This window comes from Crocodylus siamensis, chromosome 5 (assembly GCF_052110815.1).
Source record: "Crocodylus siamensis isolate JL-2025a chromosome 5, ASM5211081v1, whole genome shotgun sequence".
In the NCBI taxonomy this organism is placed as follows: domain Eukaryota; kingdom Metazoa; phylum Chordata; order Crocodylia; family Crocodylidae; genus Crocodylus; species Crocodylus siamensis.
The window spans coordinates 46,795,634-46,813,555 of record NC_143399.1 but is presented as its reverse complement, the minus strand read 5'-3'; the positions used below and the strand labels follow the sequence as shown (position 1 = coordinate 46,813,555).

At 43.4% G+C, this 17,922-nt stretch overlaps 2 protein-coding genes across 5 annotated transcripts in view; one reads left to right on the top strand and one right to left on the bottom strand.

The window, feature by feature from the left end:
• The window catches only part of DARS2 (aspartyl-tRNA synthetase 2, mitochondrial), a 27,857-nt gene extending 18,679 nt beyond the window's left edge, over window positions 1-9,178 (bottom strand). The window contains exons 1-5 of one of the 3 annotated variants that reach the window (XM_090046788.1): window positions 9,058-9,178; window positions 6,696-6,844; window positions 4,395-4,494; window positions 1,623-1,689; window positions 933-1,034 (exon numbers count right to left, since the gene is read on the bottom strand). In XM_090046788.1, the coding sequence (XP_089902914.1) occupies window positions 933-1,034; window positions 1,623-1,689; window positions 4,395-4,494; window positions 6,696-6,825 (399 nt within the window). In that variant the 5' untranslated portion in view covers window positions 6,826-6,844; window positions 9,058-9,178. Of the gene's footprint in view, window positions 1-932; window positions 1,035-1,622; window positions 1,690-4,394; window positions 4,495-6,695; window positions 6,845-8,628; window positions 8,762-9,057 lie in introns of those variants that run through there. The other 2 variants (XM_090046791.1, XM_090046789.1) reach the window with 2 other exon arrangements.
• Window positions 8,822-17,922, top strand: CENPL (centromere protein L). 2 transcript variants are annotated; one of them, XM_090046795.1, is made up of 5 exons: window positions 8,822-8,879; window positions 9,351-9,553; window positions 11,734-11,985; window positions 12,997-13,539; window positions 15,774-17,922. In XM_090046795.1, the coding sequence occupies exons 2-5, from the start codon at window positions 9,383-9,385 to the stop codon at window positions 15,843-15,845; spliced, it is 1,038 nt and encodes a 345-aa protein (XP_089902921.1). In that variant the 5' UTR covers window positions 8,822-8,879; window positions 9,351-9,382; the 3' UTR covers window positions 15,846-17,922. The 2 variants fall into 2 exon arrangements, with proteins under 2 accessions (XP_089902921.1, XP_089902920.1); XM_090046794.1 differs by lacking the exon at window positions 8,822-8,879 and having other exon boundaries at window positions 9,257-9,553.

The following is a 17,922-nucleotide window of genomic DNA, read 5'->3' as shown; positions in this document are numbered from 1 at the left end:
ATATCCATCCCTATATGAAAATAAAACTGTTGCTTGCCTATAACGTGCTCTTTCCCTATGATGTACCCAATGTCAGGCACAATCAAAGCTTTGACCTTTAATATGAAGGAGAGCGACGATTCAAATTATTGTACACATTACAATGCTCAGGAGCTTGAAGGGTTACACCAATTCTGAAGAATAGAGTTCCCACTTGAATTCTAGAATGGACTCTTTCCTGCACCTATCATCTCTATAACAATCATGCCCCTTATACTGTTTCTTCCCATCTTTCAGAATAGACTAGAACACCCTCTATTACCAATGCATTTCTAAGACCATTGCATACTTTAAAAAAGGTGTAAAGTCTAACACTGTCATTCTCTGTGATATGTCCAAGTATCAGGGAGCCTAGTCAGAATCCTGGCTTCTATTCTCAGGTTTCCCAATAATTAAACATATATCATCTTGAAACTGTCACCTACGGCTGCCATTTCCAAGAGCTGTGCATGCACGCTGCTTCTTAAACGAACAGGCTTTCAAAGCTCTGTGCTTCTATAGAACAAGAACAATAGAATTTACTTGGGCAGGCATTATTAATAAAAGATCAATATGTATTGCAGAATGCTCTACACTCATTTTTATTCTTACAGGTGTTAAATGCCAGCTTCTTAACAATGTCCACTGTCTCTCAAATGGGTGGTGGTGGGGACTTAATTTATGAATTTTTGTAAAGTGCATTGAGGTGCCTGTAAGAGCCATCATTTCTCTCATTTCTTTCAAATCATGCAGGATGAACTATTATACCTTAAGAAAACAAGGTGGCCAGGGATAAACCCATGCCACAGCGCATGCAGTGAACTCCACTTGCCAGAAAACACTGGTAAATTCAACACACTTCCCAGAAGTACAACACTCAGAGAAAACCCCCACAAAGTTTCCAAAGTACTCACTGGGTTCTTTTGCTCTGGAGGCCGGAAGCAGACTGTTCCAGTCACTCTTAAAACAGACTCCATAGGGACACTGCATAAGATGCTCTTTACATGGGAATGTGCCTGCAGAAGGGGAAAAATTTACTGAAACGTCATGGAAATTCACGTCACCCTGCAGAGGTGTCGCTGTCATCTGCTTTTTCTGTTTTCCTAATGGCCCGTTCTCACACTAGATAGATTCTTTATGAGACACCTGTAATGGCAATACTCGCATTGCAATAGTATCTAGGAGCCCCAGTAATGGACTTGACTACAATGTGTTAGGCTTAGCAAGAACACCTGGAAGAAGACGGTCCTTGCAAGCCACCTTTTAAGAAGCTTAACATTTAGCAACTCGTCATTCAGAGCACACTTTGGTTCCGCCAAAAGAGTGCCAGCTGGGTCCTGATCTCAGCTGTGAATTTTCGTCATTACAATTCTGTAGGTGTGCTTTAGGGATCCCCAAAGTTTGCCCAATTGAAAGCTGCACTGGCAATCCACCCAGGGATTGACGGCCACAGCTAATGTTGACAAATCTGAACAAACCGCAAGTACCCTTATGCTCTACACAAACTCAGTCTGACAGTGCAGGACAGCTTATTCTGCCCACAACATCATGTGGACAAGCTGTCAAAATGGAAAAGCTACACTCTTTCCTTCATTATCCCTTACCTCATCCTGTGGAATGATGAGCTGGGTCAGCCCCTGGAAGTCTCTCAGAACCAGAAACAGGTTCTGCCTGATCCATAATAAAAATAAAGAAAAGAAAAGAGTTGTTTTTCTGAGAATGTAACCTTTTCCAGATTTCTAAGCTGAAACCCATGTTCCTAGCTTGCACTGTTTTAAGGTTGCAATTTTAATCTCAGAACACTTTAAAAACTACACATGTACAATACAGACAGAGTCGTCCTACGGGGTGGGGAAATCGGGGTGACTGTCCTGCATCCTGTGCTTTGGGGGGTCCTGTGGACAGCCATTGGCATGTGCCACCAGCTTCACGCCTCAGCCGCTCGCCACCCCGACTTTCACCTGCACAGGCCCCGCACACCCCTAGGATTGGTTTTCACTACCAATATTCCTTGACTCGTATTTGGAACAAATATCTTTAATTCATACCAGATTCAGGCATTCAGTGAAATTTTAAAACAAAAGCTGCATCAGAACTTGAATTATTGAACATTAAATCCATGGAGAATAAGAGTTTTTAAACAATTGATGTGACATTTATAAAGTGCTCACTGCTGAACACACACATTAGCTGACAAAGTCTGTCTAAGCAAGAAAACAAAAGATAAGACAAATTTAAAATAAAAAGCACTGACATTAATCTTCTCATCAGAAGCTTTTACCTGGGTCATCCACATGTCAAGCTGATGCTACAAATCTGTAATAAAATCTCAGTTTCCTCTGCTTCAGGAAACAGAACTATCAGTCTACCTGACTGAGCAGTATATCACCGGATGAAATACATTATGGCCCTACAGAATGGCAAAAGCACAATAACTTGTTGCTATAATCATAAAAATGTTTATCGGAGCTCTACCCAGCACTCTTCCAAGACAAAGTGTATGGTTCTGCCAATAAATTCTACCTAGAATATCACTGCAGAATTCTGGGAGATAAAGAGCAAAGAGTCATTATAAATGCAAAGAGTCAAATTCTGAGATTCTGACCTCAGTTCCGCTGGTGTAACCCAACTAAAACAATAGGACAGAAAGGTAGTTAGATGTGTTAGCCTTAAGTAAGTAAGTAAGTAAGTAAGGCAGAAGGCAGGGTGAATTAGAAATGCATAAGCTTTCATGAGTCAGAGCTCATTTCAGAAGTGATATACTATGAAATAACTTGCACAAAGTAGGCTATCAAATACAGAAATCATATGACTTACTTCCAAGTCTGCTTACATGTACCTAATGGGCAGAATTAGAATCTGGCCCAGTATGACCATAATTAAATCAGAGTACTGTCTACTCCATGAAGATTACTGATTACTGTATTTTCTAGCACACAACACAGACCTTTTCCCCCCAAAAAACAGCTGCTTAAAATTTAGGTGCACATTATAAGCAAGGAAATATGGTAGTATTTACTTATATAATATTCCATATTATGGAAATATGGTTTCTGCTAGGTAAAAGCAAAAGCAACTCTGTACTCGATCCACAGGGATGAAAGCAAGGACCAGGTTAGGTTGCTGAGCTGCTGCTACTCAGTTACTTACTATAAGGAAAGATGTTTTTGAACAGCAGAATGAAGACAAAAAAAGAATGTGCACACCTTATTTCAGGGTATATTATATGTAAGAAAATATGGTATTCACAAAACATAATCACAGGAGCTACACTACAAATATTAACACAACATACCATGAACTCATTTCTTAAACTGCCTGAATTAACACTATAATTAACACTTGCTAATTTATTTATTAATTTATCAATAATAATGCATATATATTCTCAACATGCATCATTAAGTACTGTAGTAAAAAAGGCATGCACAAACAACATGATCCTTGCTTCATACGAGTAATTTAAACCTAGAGAATATGTTTGAAAATACAGTTGAATACAAATATTTAACAGCTGCTGCAAACGTACTGATTTAGTATCTTCGTTTGTAAGATGGGAATAGTAATTTAATTACCTTGTAGGGTTGTTGTAAAGATTAATTAATGTTAGTACATACCATCAAAGAAATTAAAGTATTTGCAAGTGTAAACTATTGTCTTAATTTAAAAAAAATAGTCTAAACACAGTGCCACAATGAACTTTACAATATCCACATACTACTATCATTTCTGACTATTCAATACTGGGATGTTGTTGGGATGTTTGTTACAGAATACCTTTAATAGTAGACAAAGTTATATTAAATATTCAAATAAAGCTACTTATTCTATTTAATATTTGGGAGAATCCCCCCAAAAATGCATTCGTCATTTTTCCAGTTGTAATGCAGCTACCTGTCTTGGGATGGTGGACAATAGCATACGGTAATATTATTCAAAAGTTTATAACAGAAAGCAAAGAATAAAATATACATGAGCACAACAGGAAGTGGATATTTAAGCCGGTGGCAAGTTATTACCCAAAAGGGAGCTTGGTCAGGACACCAGGGTTAACAGTGTTTGAAGAATGTCCCAGGGAATCTTTAAAAGAGGTGAAATCAGGACCTTGGCTTTAGATCTTATCTGTATAACAGCACCTCCAGCAACACACTAATTAATCTAACAGCACAGTATCCAACATATAACGCTATTCACTAACAAGAAAGGCACCCTATGCAAGGGATATTCCTAGCAAGGTGCTTTGTCCAATCTTGGTAGCATAGGAAGGAAACTAAGGAGTAGTATAAAACAATATTGGCATAACAAGAACCAAGTTATAGGGGTTGAATTGACTCTGGCATTCTAGCTTCTTTTTTGTCCACTCAGTTTGCATTTACCTTTGGTACTGAACCCATCCACACAAGGTGACATCTTGGCCCACATGAGCAGAACGCAGCTCTCCACAAGTGTTGGTCCGAGCAGCAAAGCTATTGAAATCTTGGGGTAGGGGGAAAAAAGCCACAGGAGGTTTTAGGGGCACGCAAGTGCTAATGTGATGCTAAAGGAGCTTCAATGCACATGACAGACACAGAGAAAGAGGTCACTTCACCCACCATCCTGGAAACCAGCAGGATGTGGGAACACTGCAAACTGTTTCAGAAAAGGAAGCAAAAAAATTCTAGATATCCAACCAAAACCACAAGGAGGCAGAAGGCAGTTACCCAAGTGAAATATAGCTCTTTAGAAGTATCATTATATCTTTAAGCATCTCAAGACTGATATGCCACATTTTGTATCAAGGAACAAACATATACTGACTCTGGAAGTCTGAGTCCATGTTATGCTTATACTGCAAGTAAAAGGGGTGTGATTCTCTCACCCTAACTCCACTTTGGTGCTCTCTGATGACAACAACCATTTCAGTATAACCTGCCACAGTTGTAAATTTCTGCTCAAGAAATGCCCAGAGCAAAAGCAGAGGAGGATGCTTCAAGTCAGCCTTAAAGCACACTGGCAGATCTGTGTTGGCAGCAGTAGTACTAGGTCTAGCTTGAAACGTATTGGCAAATTGTATAATGGAAGTCTGAATAATCCCAATCTTTGATGAAGGTTTAATAAAGAGCTTGACCTAAAAATAGGGGTGGGCAAAATATAGCTCATGGGCCAGATCTGGCCCACAAAGTGATTTTCTCCCATCCACAGAGGGCCCCTTGGCTCTGCCCATCCCAGGCACAGGGGACAGCCTGGGACCATGGCGGGAGTGGCTGGTCCCCTTACCCCCAGGTGCTGTGGTGCCACTTGGTGCAGCCTGCCCTGTCCCCAGGCCTGGCTCTTGGGCACACTGGGAGCTGTAGTCAGCAGGACAGGGGCAGCATGGTGGCTGGACTCAGCTTTCCGGCATCCTCACTGCCCCCATCCACATCACTGCCAGACCCAGCCCTGTTGCCCAGGCACATCTGCCACACACCTACTGCCGGAGGTGCCAAATGGAGCAGGTGGATGGGCAGGGGTGGAGATGGTGCCATGATCCCTACAGGCAGATGGGATGGGGTCATGGGCAGGCAGGGAGCAGCACCTGGGAGCAGGATGGGTGGGCGGGGCCAGGGCCAGGATCGGTGACAGGGCGGGGCAAGGGCCCAGGGTAGAGCCATGATCTGCTTCCTGCATGTCCCTGCCCACAATCCCAGCTCTGTGCTGTCACTGCCCTGTGATCCGGACCCTGACCCCAACCACACCCATCCCACACCTGGACACCAATCTTCACCTGCTCACTGCCCCATCCCATCTGCCAAGGCTGAGTGCACCCTGCCTGCAGGGTTCCTGGGCTGGTCTCCATGGAGACCCCCCTCCCACCTGACACCTCCGCCAAGGGGTGCAGGTTAGACAGGCTCGATAGGACCCCCTGCAGTCAGCAGCACCCCCCCCTGCAATGGCTCACTGAAACTTCTTAAGTGGTCCTCCAGCCCAAATAATTGCCCACCCCTGCCTAAAACCCATTCAGTTAAAGGAACAGGCTTTGGATCAGCGTCTTAGATATTTAAAACTGGACAGTCTCCACTCCTAAAGCATTTATAGAATGATTTTGAGTTTCAGTTCACAGCACTCACTGGTAAGATTAAAGAAAGTCTATCAATTTAATCACACTGCTGCCAGAAAATAGTTTACTTATAAAGCCCTGAAGGTCATATTGCAAAGAAGTCTTGCAGGGGACTTATACCAGGCAGTCAATTTCCCATTTGTCTAGGACAGGGCTTCCTAAACTTTTTACCAATCATCAACATTTCTTGAAAATCACCAGGCAAACTTAGAACTGAAAATGATAGAGGAAGGGGAGTATGCTTTATGGCCTCAGACCATAGTTGGTGAACGCCCGGTCTAGGTCTGCAGGGAAAGGGAGAACTTTCAAAGCCCAATCTGATACATCACAGAAATTTGTTTATTTGGTTTGACTAGGCTTTGTGTCATTATCCACATGAAGAGAAATGTAAATAGTAACCAGGATAAGTCAGTTAAGGTCTCATTTAAAGTTTATGTGTTTAAAATCTAGAGGGAAGGTGTAATATATGTCAAGTATCCCTTTAATTTTCTATCTGGCTTACCATGGCATGAAACTGTGTCACCCAGAATAAAGAAAGGTTTTTGTCAATTTAGCCAATGAAAATACAGTAGAGAGCAAACCTGTGCCCAGCCCTGCTTACCTGGCACACTCTTCTCTGAATGAAGTGCAAAACTGTTGGAAATAGATCTGCACCAGGTCTTGTTTAATCTTCTAGAGAACAAAGAGAGCTCCCTGTGTAGGAGGTGCAGCATGTGGTGAAAGGGCATCATATATACTGAAAGAAATGAACTGGAAATAGAACGGCAGCATTAAGAAAGAAACATGAAAGTGATTTTATTCTCCTCTCTCAGCCTTTATTCTTTAGTCAGTATATATGCCAAGTTTTCTTTTGATTGGCAGGCTGCCCCACCTACTGAAATGAGCCTCATAGTCTTGTGGGAAGGATACTGCTCTGGGACTCAGGGGCCATGACTATATTTTCTGCTCTGCTGTCGTCCTGTTCTGGGACCTTGAACAAGTCACATAATTTCTCTGTAACTCCATTTTTCCTCCCAACCTTTAGATATTTAGCTTGCAAAATCTCCCAGGAAAGGACTGTACCTCACCATTTGTACATAAATTAGTAACCTGAAGACATGATCCTAGGTGGGGCTTCTAAGCATTACTATTGTGTAAATAATAATGATGCAAACCAACTCCACTTTTTTTCCCACTTTATCATATATGTTAGATCCTCTCATGCATAAAATGTTGTTCTAATGTCTTCCATCAGAGCAGAGGTTTTCAAACCTGTCTGTGGAGCACCTGTTGGGGGTCTGTGGAAAACCAGCATAGTTTACGTAGTGCTAGCTCCACCTTCTTTCTTCTAATTACTTCTTGGAGCGACTATACAGCTTTTAAGCCATTATGACTATTATCAGAGCATATAGAAGCCCTACCTGGGATATAATTAAGGCACTATAAAAAAGTGTGTCTACATATGCTCTACAGCAGCTTAGGCCAGGGGCTAAAATACTTAGATCTTGCCTATACACACATTTCCCCTGTGCATTTCTAAACTTATTTAGTTAAATTCAATTTAATTTTTTTCTTGACTATAATTTCAAGTCAAGTGTTCCATTTTGATGTAATTTAAGTCCACTTGTTTCAACTTAAATAGAGTGCTATTTATCTGACACAAGAGTATCGATGCACAGACTTGCACAGAAATAACTGAAGGTGTGATTTTAAACTGTTTTAAGTCCCGTTTGCACTCTAAAAGCTTCACTGGCATAACTGTAGCAATAAGCAATGCATCTTTTAACCAATATAGCAACAGTAATAAAAACCTTTTTAGTTATACCAGCATAACAGGCTTTATGCCAACCTAGTATGCCCTTACAACTACAAGTGCACTTGAGGAGAGGCTGAGAGAACTGGGTTTATTTAGTCTGAAGAAGAAAAGACTGAGAGGGGATTTGATAGCAGCCTTTAACTTCCTGAAAGGTAGTTCCAAGGAGGATGGAGCTGGACTGTTCTCAGTGGTGACAGATGACAGAACAAGGTGCAATGGGCTTAAGTCTATGAAATTTATGAAAGCTGCAGCAAGGGAAGTTTAGGTTTGATATTAGGAAAACACTTGCTCACTGGAACATGTTACTTAGAGAGGTGGTAGGATCTCTGTTCTTGAAGGTTTTTAAGACCCAGCTCAAAAAAGCCCTGGCTGGGATGATCTAGTTGGGGATGGTCCTGCCGTGCAGGGGTTGGCTAGACGACGACCTCTTGGGGTTCCTGCCAGCCCTCATTTTCTATGATTCTATGGAGGATGAGTTTGCCACTTTAATCATTCTGACAGGTTAAATTGGCAATGCTGTTAAGTGCTGACAGGCCTTTTGTTTAGTAGTTATCAACATTTTCTAGACTCAAGGCACCCCTAGATAGATTTGAGGCCCTCTTGGGAAAAGCCAGATTTTGGCTTTCACTCTTTTTTGGAGCACAGAAAATTTAACAGAGCAGTTCCTGTTGTTGAGCACTCAGCAGCCCATGACTCTGGACTCCTATCTGAAACCTCTGGGTGGATCACCTTGAATCACCTTGGCCCGCCTACCACTGCTGACACGGCTTGGCCTCCTGCGGCACCCCAGAGAGGCTCTCCTGGCACCCTGGACTGCTGTGGGTGCTGGTGACAAATTATGGCCTTGGTCTGGGGCCCAGCCGGAGCTGGGCGGTTCTCAACCGGGAGGCGCTAGAGACCCTCCTCCGGGCTGTGCTGTGCTGGCACGGAGTCCCGCTTGCACAGCAGCCGGCGAAGTCAACCTGGAGAGTTCAAATAGGATCCCACGGGGTTAGTAACGTTCTGAGCACGTGCAAGCAGCCGCTGCCTTACTGCAGTGCTTTCAGATAATACTAATACTAATAATGTAGTTATTAAGGCGCCCCGCCCCGCCGTCCTGTGGGGTGAGGGGATGCGTCGCAAACCGCCCCTCCCCCTGCCGGCGCGGGACAACCCCGAGCTACCGTACCGCGCCGCACGAACCCCACGCTCGCTGCACTGCGCCAATTGCTGCTGCTGATTTTTTTTTTTTTTTGTCCCTCGACGGCCCCCGTTAGCTATGGCCACCACGTTATAGCAAAGCGGAAGCCTGTGACTCTAGGGGGAGAAGGGTAGTTTGCCCACAACCATCATGGCGGTGTTGTTAGCGGACGGTTTGCCTGGGGCGCATGCGTGGTGCGCTGCCTGATGGGAGGGCGATTCAAACACTGCGCGGCGGGCGGCGCGGGGGTGAGGCTTGTCCGTGTGATTGTTCTGGTCCAGCCTGCAGACGCCCGGATACGTGGCCGCGCGACATGGACGCGTCCGAGCCGGGGAAGGCGGCAGCGGCGGAGCCTGGCGCCCACCTCGCCAGCACCACCACAACCACCACCACCCTTTCGCGGGGCCCGGCCGCGGGCCGCAGCCGCTTGCTCTTCGGGCACACGCCTCTGCGCAGAGCCGCCCCGCCCAGCCCCGCGCCGCAGGTGGGGCCCAGCCCGACTCCGGCCGCCTCGGGGTCCGGGGTTGTGGGGGGGTCGCCTCGCGCGCGCCAACAGCGTTGCCGGGTGCACGATAATTATCGTATTTGTACCGTCATTTCCACCCTTGTAGGATTTGTGGTCAGTAGTAGTAAAAGGGTTCAAAGTGTTCTGTCATTTTGGAGGCAGCACACTGATGCAACAGATGCAAAACCCAAGTCAGTCTGAGAGAAGCTTACCAGACTTGCAGGTTTGCTGTCAGGCAACACTGCCTTACAAGGGAGTGCTCACCTCCAAGTAAAGCAGTGCTTCAGCTTCGACCTAATTCTCATGCTCTCACTGGCGAGTTATAGCGAGCAGTATGAAGTAAATAAGACTTATCTGCATACTTATTTTCATGCGTGTTTGCATCAATTTTGTGTACAGTAGTTTTTCAGCGAACATGATCATTTTGAGCTTCCAATATGAGAATTTCATATTTAAGATATGGCAACGCTGAGCGCTGGTGTTGGTCCTGCCTCGGGCACAGGCGCAGCTGTGGGGTTTGGACTCTAGCAATGGCTGTGGTTCCACGGGGCCTTACACTGCCTTTGGGGTGCAGCTGTGCTCAGTTTGTAGCGTGCGGCTATGGCTGCGGCTGAGCCGTGGGGCGGTGGTGGTACATAATGAACTGGACGGTAGCCCAGTCTTGTGCCCCAGATGGACCTTTTTTCTAGTCCAGGGCAGTAGACAACCTGCCTCAGAGCAGCCCTGTCACTAGCCCTAGCGCTCCCAACAGGTCTAGACTGGAGGCGCCCCTGGGAGTGCCAGTGTCTCAAGGAACAAGCAAAAACTACAGAAAAAGAACAGTGGTTGTTTTGTGGGGAGGACCTTGGAAAGCCCCCAGCTGATCAGCATGCCTCTATTGCTGTGGATGCCTATTTGCAGTCTCTGAGTATATCTTGTGAATCACGTTTGCACCTATGACTGCACTAGTATTGAGTAGTACCGTGCAGCCCCCATGAAAAGATCTTAAAATTGCTCCTGTAATATTTACAATTATAATTGCTGCATATCTTGAGAGCTGTGCCACTTTCTGGCTGGTCAAGTACACATTGGAAAGGGTTGCTGACCTCTGCTTGGCTGCAAATCTTCAGTTTTCTCCAACCACCCCCAAATCTCAGGACATTCCTGGCCCCTCTACAATGAGGGTAAGCACAGGTGGGGGAGAACAGCATGGAGAGTGCTGTATAGAGAATAGGCAGCTTTGCAGAGTTTTGTGTCATCTGGTTTACCCCCAGATGTTTTCTAGTTGGATTGAATCTCTTTGCAGGCTGGATCTGCCCTAGGGTTGCAGATTGCTGAGCCCTGCACTACTTTCTTTCTTTCCCTTATTTACTAGGTTGTGGTATGTATGTGTCTGCACAACATTAACTTCTTTCTTATTTCTGAACAGTGTGCATGGTACCTCCTTCAACCTCAATTTGTATTCCTTCTCTAATCTTTCCTCTAAATCCTTTCTGTAATACTTCTAACTTCTCTCCAGTATCTCAACCTCTTGCACTTGCCGTTTATCCACTGCATAACACCTCCATAAACATGTGCATACATACTGAATACTATAGTGTTAACTGTACTAGCTAGGGTAGCCAAAGGCTGAAATGAGGCACTATCCAGAGTTGGTGTCCAGGTGACAAGTCAGTTCTTTCTCCCTTGCTTAAGCACCTTGCCCTTTCCTGGTAGCTTATCTTTGCTGTTTCTGATCTAAGTTGCTGTTTCTGAGGTTCCTAATTTTTGTCTTGGCCTTTGGTTAGTAGTTCTGGCATGTGACTAAAGTTAAAGCTCTCTCCTCAAGCCCATTTGACTGCCCAGAGGAATCTGTTCCCCTTTATAACTGCTGCGAGTGAGTGGGAAGCCCCCAATACACCATTCTTCCTTATGTCTACTACTTACAGCACCATGAGCATTGACAGCCATTCCATGGTTTTTGTAGTTTCCTTTGAATGCCACATCAGTGAGAGACATTCTTTGTTTGTATTTCTTGTTAATGGATTACACAAGGGAGATGCTGACCTAATTTCTTAGTTTTGGTGCTATTCAGGAGCTAGCCAATGTTGGCTTAACTGCATACAGAAGTTTTGACAATAGAAACTGCACCCTACTTTCCTGCAGACTGAGAAAACTGAATGCTGTTCTTTTGTTTCCAGGAAAATGCCGATCCTCAGAAGATAGCCTTCCTTCTGCGCAAGCAGTGGGCCTTGTACAGTGTGACACCTCTCTACAAATTTTCCTATGCAAATATGAAGCAGTATTCTAGGCATCTGAGTGCCTTTGTTGCTGCTGAAAAGCAGAAAGGACTTGCTGTGGAAGTGGGAATTGATCTTGGTATCAAAGTGATTTTCTCAACTCTTCTAGGACTAAAAGGTACTGATCGGGACCAGGCTGCAATTCTTGTTCAGGTAAGGACCAAGCTATCACTACTGTTGGCAATGATGCACCTTGATTCTTTTGAATTGTCTTAATATACACATCTGTCACCATACACATTTTTATGTAACCTGGATTAAAATACTTCTTCATCCTTGGGGATTTTCATAGACAATGGACCATTCAACCATTAACATGAGCAGAGACCTTTATTAGGTGCTGTGCAGATCCAGGACTCCATACTTTGGGTTCTGTTATTCCATCTGCCATCAGTTTAGTGTAGTCTTGCACAGATCACTTACTACTACTTGCACAGACCTACTGCTACACTTAAAGCCTGTGTGTTTCTAAACTGCTTTGTCCATCTATGAAAGATGCTATTGAAATACACATTTCCATATAGAAATCACTATAGAAAAACTAATTCCCAATACAAATTCTATGTTCAAGCAGCATTAATGTAGACTTGAAGGTTGCTTCTGTTCCCATAGAAGTAAATGGCAAGATTTCCACTGATATTTGTTTCTTCCAGTTAACCCTTTAGATCTATAATAGCAACAACAGTTTCTGTGCTTTCCAGGTAACACAGCTTGTTTCATTATGTGTACTAACAGCATAGAACTGGTCTTGGAGCAAACTCTTTAAAATGAACACTTGAACCCATAAAGGGTTTTTTTCTTTTGTGAAATTTGGGCCAGTAGTGTGTGTAGGCAGTAGTCCTTTTGAATTTTTTTTTTTTTTGTTGGTGCACTGTTTCTTGTCCTTTAACATATCTTAAAACCTGTTTCACTGTTGCCAAAGTCTTCTCAGATACTAGTTTAGAGCTTGTTGCATGGGTTTAGAATAATATGCAGACATGACAAAAGTCCCTGCACCTGTGTAATGTACTAGACTCTGTTGTAGTTAATCCATAGATTCACAGATGCTAGGTTCAGAAGGGGCCTTAGCGGATAGTCTGACAGCTAGTTGTATAAACCCATGTTAATTACACCTGTGTTAATGTGTCATGACCTGGTTTTTAATTTGAGTGTTCTCCTGTCTAGATTGCATCAAAAACCCAGACAACATCTGGAAAGGAAGAAGAAAAGGTGGTGTGGTCAGGCTGGTTCTGCTGTGTGTTTGGGGATGATCTTTTGGAGAATGTTCCAGAGGATTTTACCTGCTTACCCCTGTTTCTTGCAAATGGGGCAGAGACTTATACAGCCATTATTGGAACCTGGTTTCAGAAGACTTTTGACTGTTGTTTCAGTCGTTTAACCATCAGCCCACTTAATCTTGCTTGGATGGCTGCAATGTGGACTGGATACAAAGTGGACAGTCATGCAGTTGCAACAGAACTTATTTTCTCTGTGCCCTGTATTCCTCAGGGTTTGGACATCTCCTATGCCATACACCCAGAGGATGCACAAGCCCTTTGGGGGACAGTCCAGAACACCCAGGGAGAGGTCACTCAAGAAGAGGTGGACTTATTTATGGACTGTCTTTACTCTCACTTCCACAGACACTTTAAGATCCACTTGTCAGCTACAAGACTAGTGAAAGTCTCTACATCTATAGCCTCAGTGCACAGTGATGGCAACCTAAAGGTATTGTATTGCATTCTGGTTACAGGGTATTGGATGGCACACCATCATGACTGACTGGCATAAGTCAATTAAAATAGTCTCACCTGGCCAGACAGATGGATGTTCTGTCGGGAGGTCAATTGGTTTTCTCATGCATAACTTTTTAGGAGGAAAATATCTGGTTTTAAAGATATTAGCACTTACCAGATTTAAGTGTTCCATGGTGTTGCATAGGATAGTTACCAGTTCTGTTTTAATTCAAGATCCAGTGTAAAGTACTTTCCAAGTACTTTTAGTGGACTGAAGTAGTCTAACAGCCCTAGTCAAGGACCAGGACTCTGTGCCCAGGTGCTTTACAGACACAGAACATAGACAGACCTTGTCTGTGTCTCAGCTTTTAGCCAAAATTTGAATTTAAGAGCCAAACTTATACAAACCTTATGCAAAACCTGAGGCCAGTTAATGTTTCAGCTGCCTTTTCTGAAAATGCTAGATGACTTCTTTACATAAATTAATTTGAATATCAGTCTCACTGCCCTAAATTTAATGGAAACCATTGGAACGGGTAATCTGGGTTCTAAGTTGTAATAAAAAGGTACTGAAACTAATGCATTTACCTGAATCTAGGCCTACCTTGAATTTAAAAATGACCCTCCAATAATTGGTTCTAAACACAGAAAATTTATAAACGTGTTAGTTTTCTATGCATAGAATCTGGTTATTGGAGCAGTGGGGGGAGGTGGTTGGAGGAGTTGTGGCCTGACCCCTGCTGCCTATACAAGCTAGCACTTGCCCTGACCCTGCAGTGCCTGCCCCTTTGCTGCCTGCCCATCCCTCCTGCCACTGCTTACCCTGTGACTCTAGCTTTGGCAAAGCTCTGGCCCAGCTTAAGCCCAAGGCACAGAGCATGTAGTTGCTTTGGCCTCAGCCTGACTATGTAGCAACTGTTGCTGTGGTGGCAGCTCCAGCTGGGTGCCAGAGCTAATGCCACCACCACTGCTGCTACCCAGTTAGGCTGAGGCTGAAGCAACCCTGTGCTCTGTGCCCTGGACACAGAAGCATAGGGTAAGTAGCAGAGCAGAGCTCAGGGGAGAGGGGAAATTGCTGCTTAAATGATTTCAAATAGCTCTTGTAATGAGTTGAAGTTCTGAAGGAAAGTATCCATCTTGGTGTTGCTCTTGAGCACTGCAAACTTTTTTTTGATGCGACAGTTCTGAGCCACTGAAAGTCACCTGTTGTTTGCTTGGTCTATTTTTTTAATAATTGGTTACAAGAGTTCTTTTTTTAGTGGGTAGGAAAATGCCCAGGGGACTTAAAATGTAAGCTTTTTGGGGCAGGCACTAGCACAACCTGGTTATGAAAGGTAGGTACTACAAGTATCAAACCCAAGTCATGGGTGTAGGTTGTAGCTGGGTTGGTCTAAGGACACAGGTAGACAAGGTTCTTTGGGTAAATCTGATATTCTTATTAGACCAACTCAAATAGTTGGAGAAATTCTTCTTAGCAAGCTTTCGGGTTTAAATACACCAACTGCAATGCTTCCTCTGCCTGATGAAGTGTATGTGTGCTCTTTCTGGATGGAATGAATAGTAAAGAAGCCAGAGGGTGGGCTGGTCTGCATGCAAGACAGACAGGCAGTCAGTGAAGATGTAAATTGAGGAGTCAGTGGGTGAGAGACAGGCTGGGGTAGGGGAGGAAAGGGAATGAATGTAGCTGGTAATTGGGGGAGAAGAACCTGGCGACTCGGATGTCAGGCAGGTTATACATGTCATAAATCCAGTGTCTATATTTAGTCCATGATTTTTTGTATCCAGGAGGTTGATAAAGTGAAGTTCATAGGCTTGTCTGTGAAAAGGGTTTTGTAAATTCCCTTAGAGTAAACTGGGTCAGGTATGCACGGTATAAGAAAGGGATTGTAACAGACATTGATAGCGTGGTGAGTTGCCAGAATAGTATCTGGGAACAGAAGTGCCTAGTTTTCAGAGGAAAGGTGGGCCAGAGAGCATCATAAGTTGCTGAGATTGCATTGAGTGTTCAGAAAGATCCACCAGGGGAAGATCTGGAAAACTGGGCCTCCTTGGTAGCCAACAGCAGTGTTTAAGACCTGCTTGTTGTCAATGTGGATCTACTTTCTGCTTAGTCTAATACTAGTTAGATGTGTAGAACAAGTTCTGGCAACTGCATCAGCAATCCCAAATGTTGAAGCATTCCTTGTGATAGCATGGTGACTTGTTTGTTTTTGTTTTCCTACCCAGATTCTACAAAGCAAATACCTAATTGGAGTGTTGATGCTTCTAACAGAATTGGCAATCTTACAAATACAATGAAACCTTGTAATGTAGCTACTTTTTAGCCATCTGCACGGATTCTTCCCTGAGACACCTACTGATGAAAACTGACTCCTCTTGTAGATTTTTTTTTTTTTAACTTTCCTCCCATAATCAATTTATTGCCCAAAGTGGAAATTTTAATGTGGTCATGCATTTTGAACTCTATAACTCCTGGACTGACATCTTTAACTGGCACCATTCAAAGTCTGCAGGAAAACACTTTGCTGTAATAAGATCATTGTAAAAAAGTAGTATTTTAAAGTCATAGTATTTTGTAATGACCTCACTAAGTATCTTCTTGTATCATTCAGAACCTCCAGACCCGTGTCAAAGATGTAGGATGATGCTTTCATACCCTTTTAGAGACATGGACAGACATGCATACCCTGGTGTCACTTACTATAGTTTTGTACGTTCATGTAAGATGCATGGAACTTGCTGTACCTTGTTGCTGGGGGAAGAAATTGCAAACTGCTACCCAAGAATGGATATGAACAGATGTCACCTAAACTAGTCCTCCTATTTTCAGGGTTAAGTTGTTACCAGAATAACTGATACCTACCCTGGTTTTGAGGTTTACAGCATGAGATAGCTGCTGCTTTTTTAAGCTATAAACATGGTGGTAGTCTATGCTAGTTTAAGTTACAATAAAAAGCTGTTACTTTTTTATGACACTGGTAAAAGTAGCAACTGGATTTAGGCTTCTAATCTCTTCTCACATTGATTAATTTTTATCTTCAATTTCTAGGCTGCTGCTTTTTTGGTTAGATTAACCTTAATTACTATTTGTGGAGGGCTGTATAAGTCAATAAAATGTGAATTTCCTCCATAATAGTTATACATAGAAAGAAAAAAAACTTTAGAGAATAACACGTGGCTATTAAGACTTGTACTTGCCTGGTGCTTATTATCAGAAAAGCTGCAAAACCTGGATCCATCCCTTCACTTAAGAACAGATATGTTACAGCACATAGGAAAATATGCCAACTTTCATTGTGGCTTTACTTTACTGTTGAATTTAAGAAAAAATTTAGGCAAAGTCTTGTTTTCTGAATCTGTCAGCCACTCTAGACCGGTACTCACAGGGCTTTGGAGACCCCAATCCTGCACATCCTGGGAATTTCCACGAAGCATAAGGCCCCTCAAATAGTGGGAGGGACTGCCAGGCTTTTCCTACTTAGAGACACACCCAAGATTATCAGGGCTATGTCTCTATGCAGGAAATCTGAGATACACCTCAGGTTCCCTGGGGCACATCTCTGTAAGCAGAAAAACCTGGGGTTCCCTGCTTAGAAGTGAGCCCTGGGAAATCTCAGAGGTGTATCTTTAAGTGGGGAGAGCCAGGGTTTCCCACTTACAGAGATGTGCCTCTCCTGTGGTATACTCTGTAAGCAGGGAAGTCATCCATTATTCCACAGAACTGGGCCCCTGCCTAATGCAGGACAACAGGCAATGCATTTTGCCCAGTGAAGCAGATCAGCTTCATTTGGTGACTGCTGTTTATACCCTAACCCCTCCCTCCTATTTTGTGACAAGAGCACTGGAAGATCAGTACAGTATACTTATGTATATAATAGATTCAATACTTCCAGACCCATTCTGCTTTCAAAAATGGTATTTTGGCCACAAACACTAGACTAATATGCAACTTGGTGTCTGTGTTAAAAGCTAATCATAGGATACTAGACTAGAGTAAATACTTGGTTCTCTTCTCTTTCAAAAGCCTGTCTGCAAATCAGGATCAGGTTCTTCACAGATAACAGTACTTAAATCAACTGAATTGCATTACAGCTGACTTTGGTCTGTTATATTACAAAAACACTCTCTTCCTGCAGAAAAATAGTCTCATTTTGAATGACTCGCTTTTAGTTGAACCAGTGTATGGGTACTTGATGGAAAAGCAGCAGTTATGTCAGTTTTACTCAGCTTTCTTAGTCTACTGTCTTCACTGGACCAGTGTTAAGTGCTTTACAAAGATATCAGCTATCCCATGCACGTAACCGTAAAATACTACACTCCATTTGGAAGAGGTATAGTTCTTCCCAATTCCAGTTCAGATCAGGTTATGACCTCC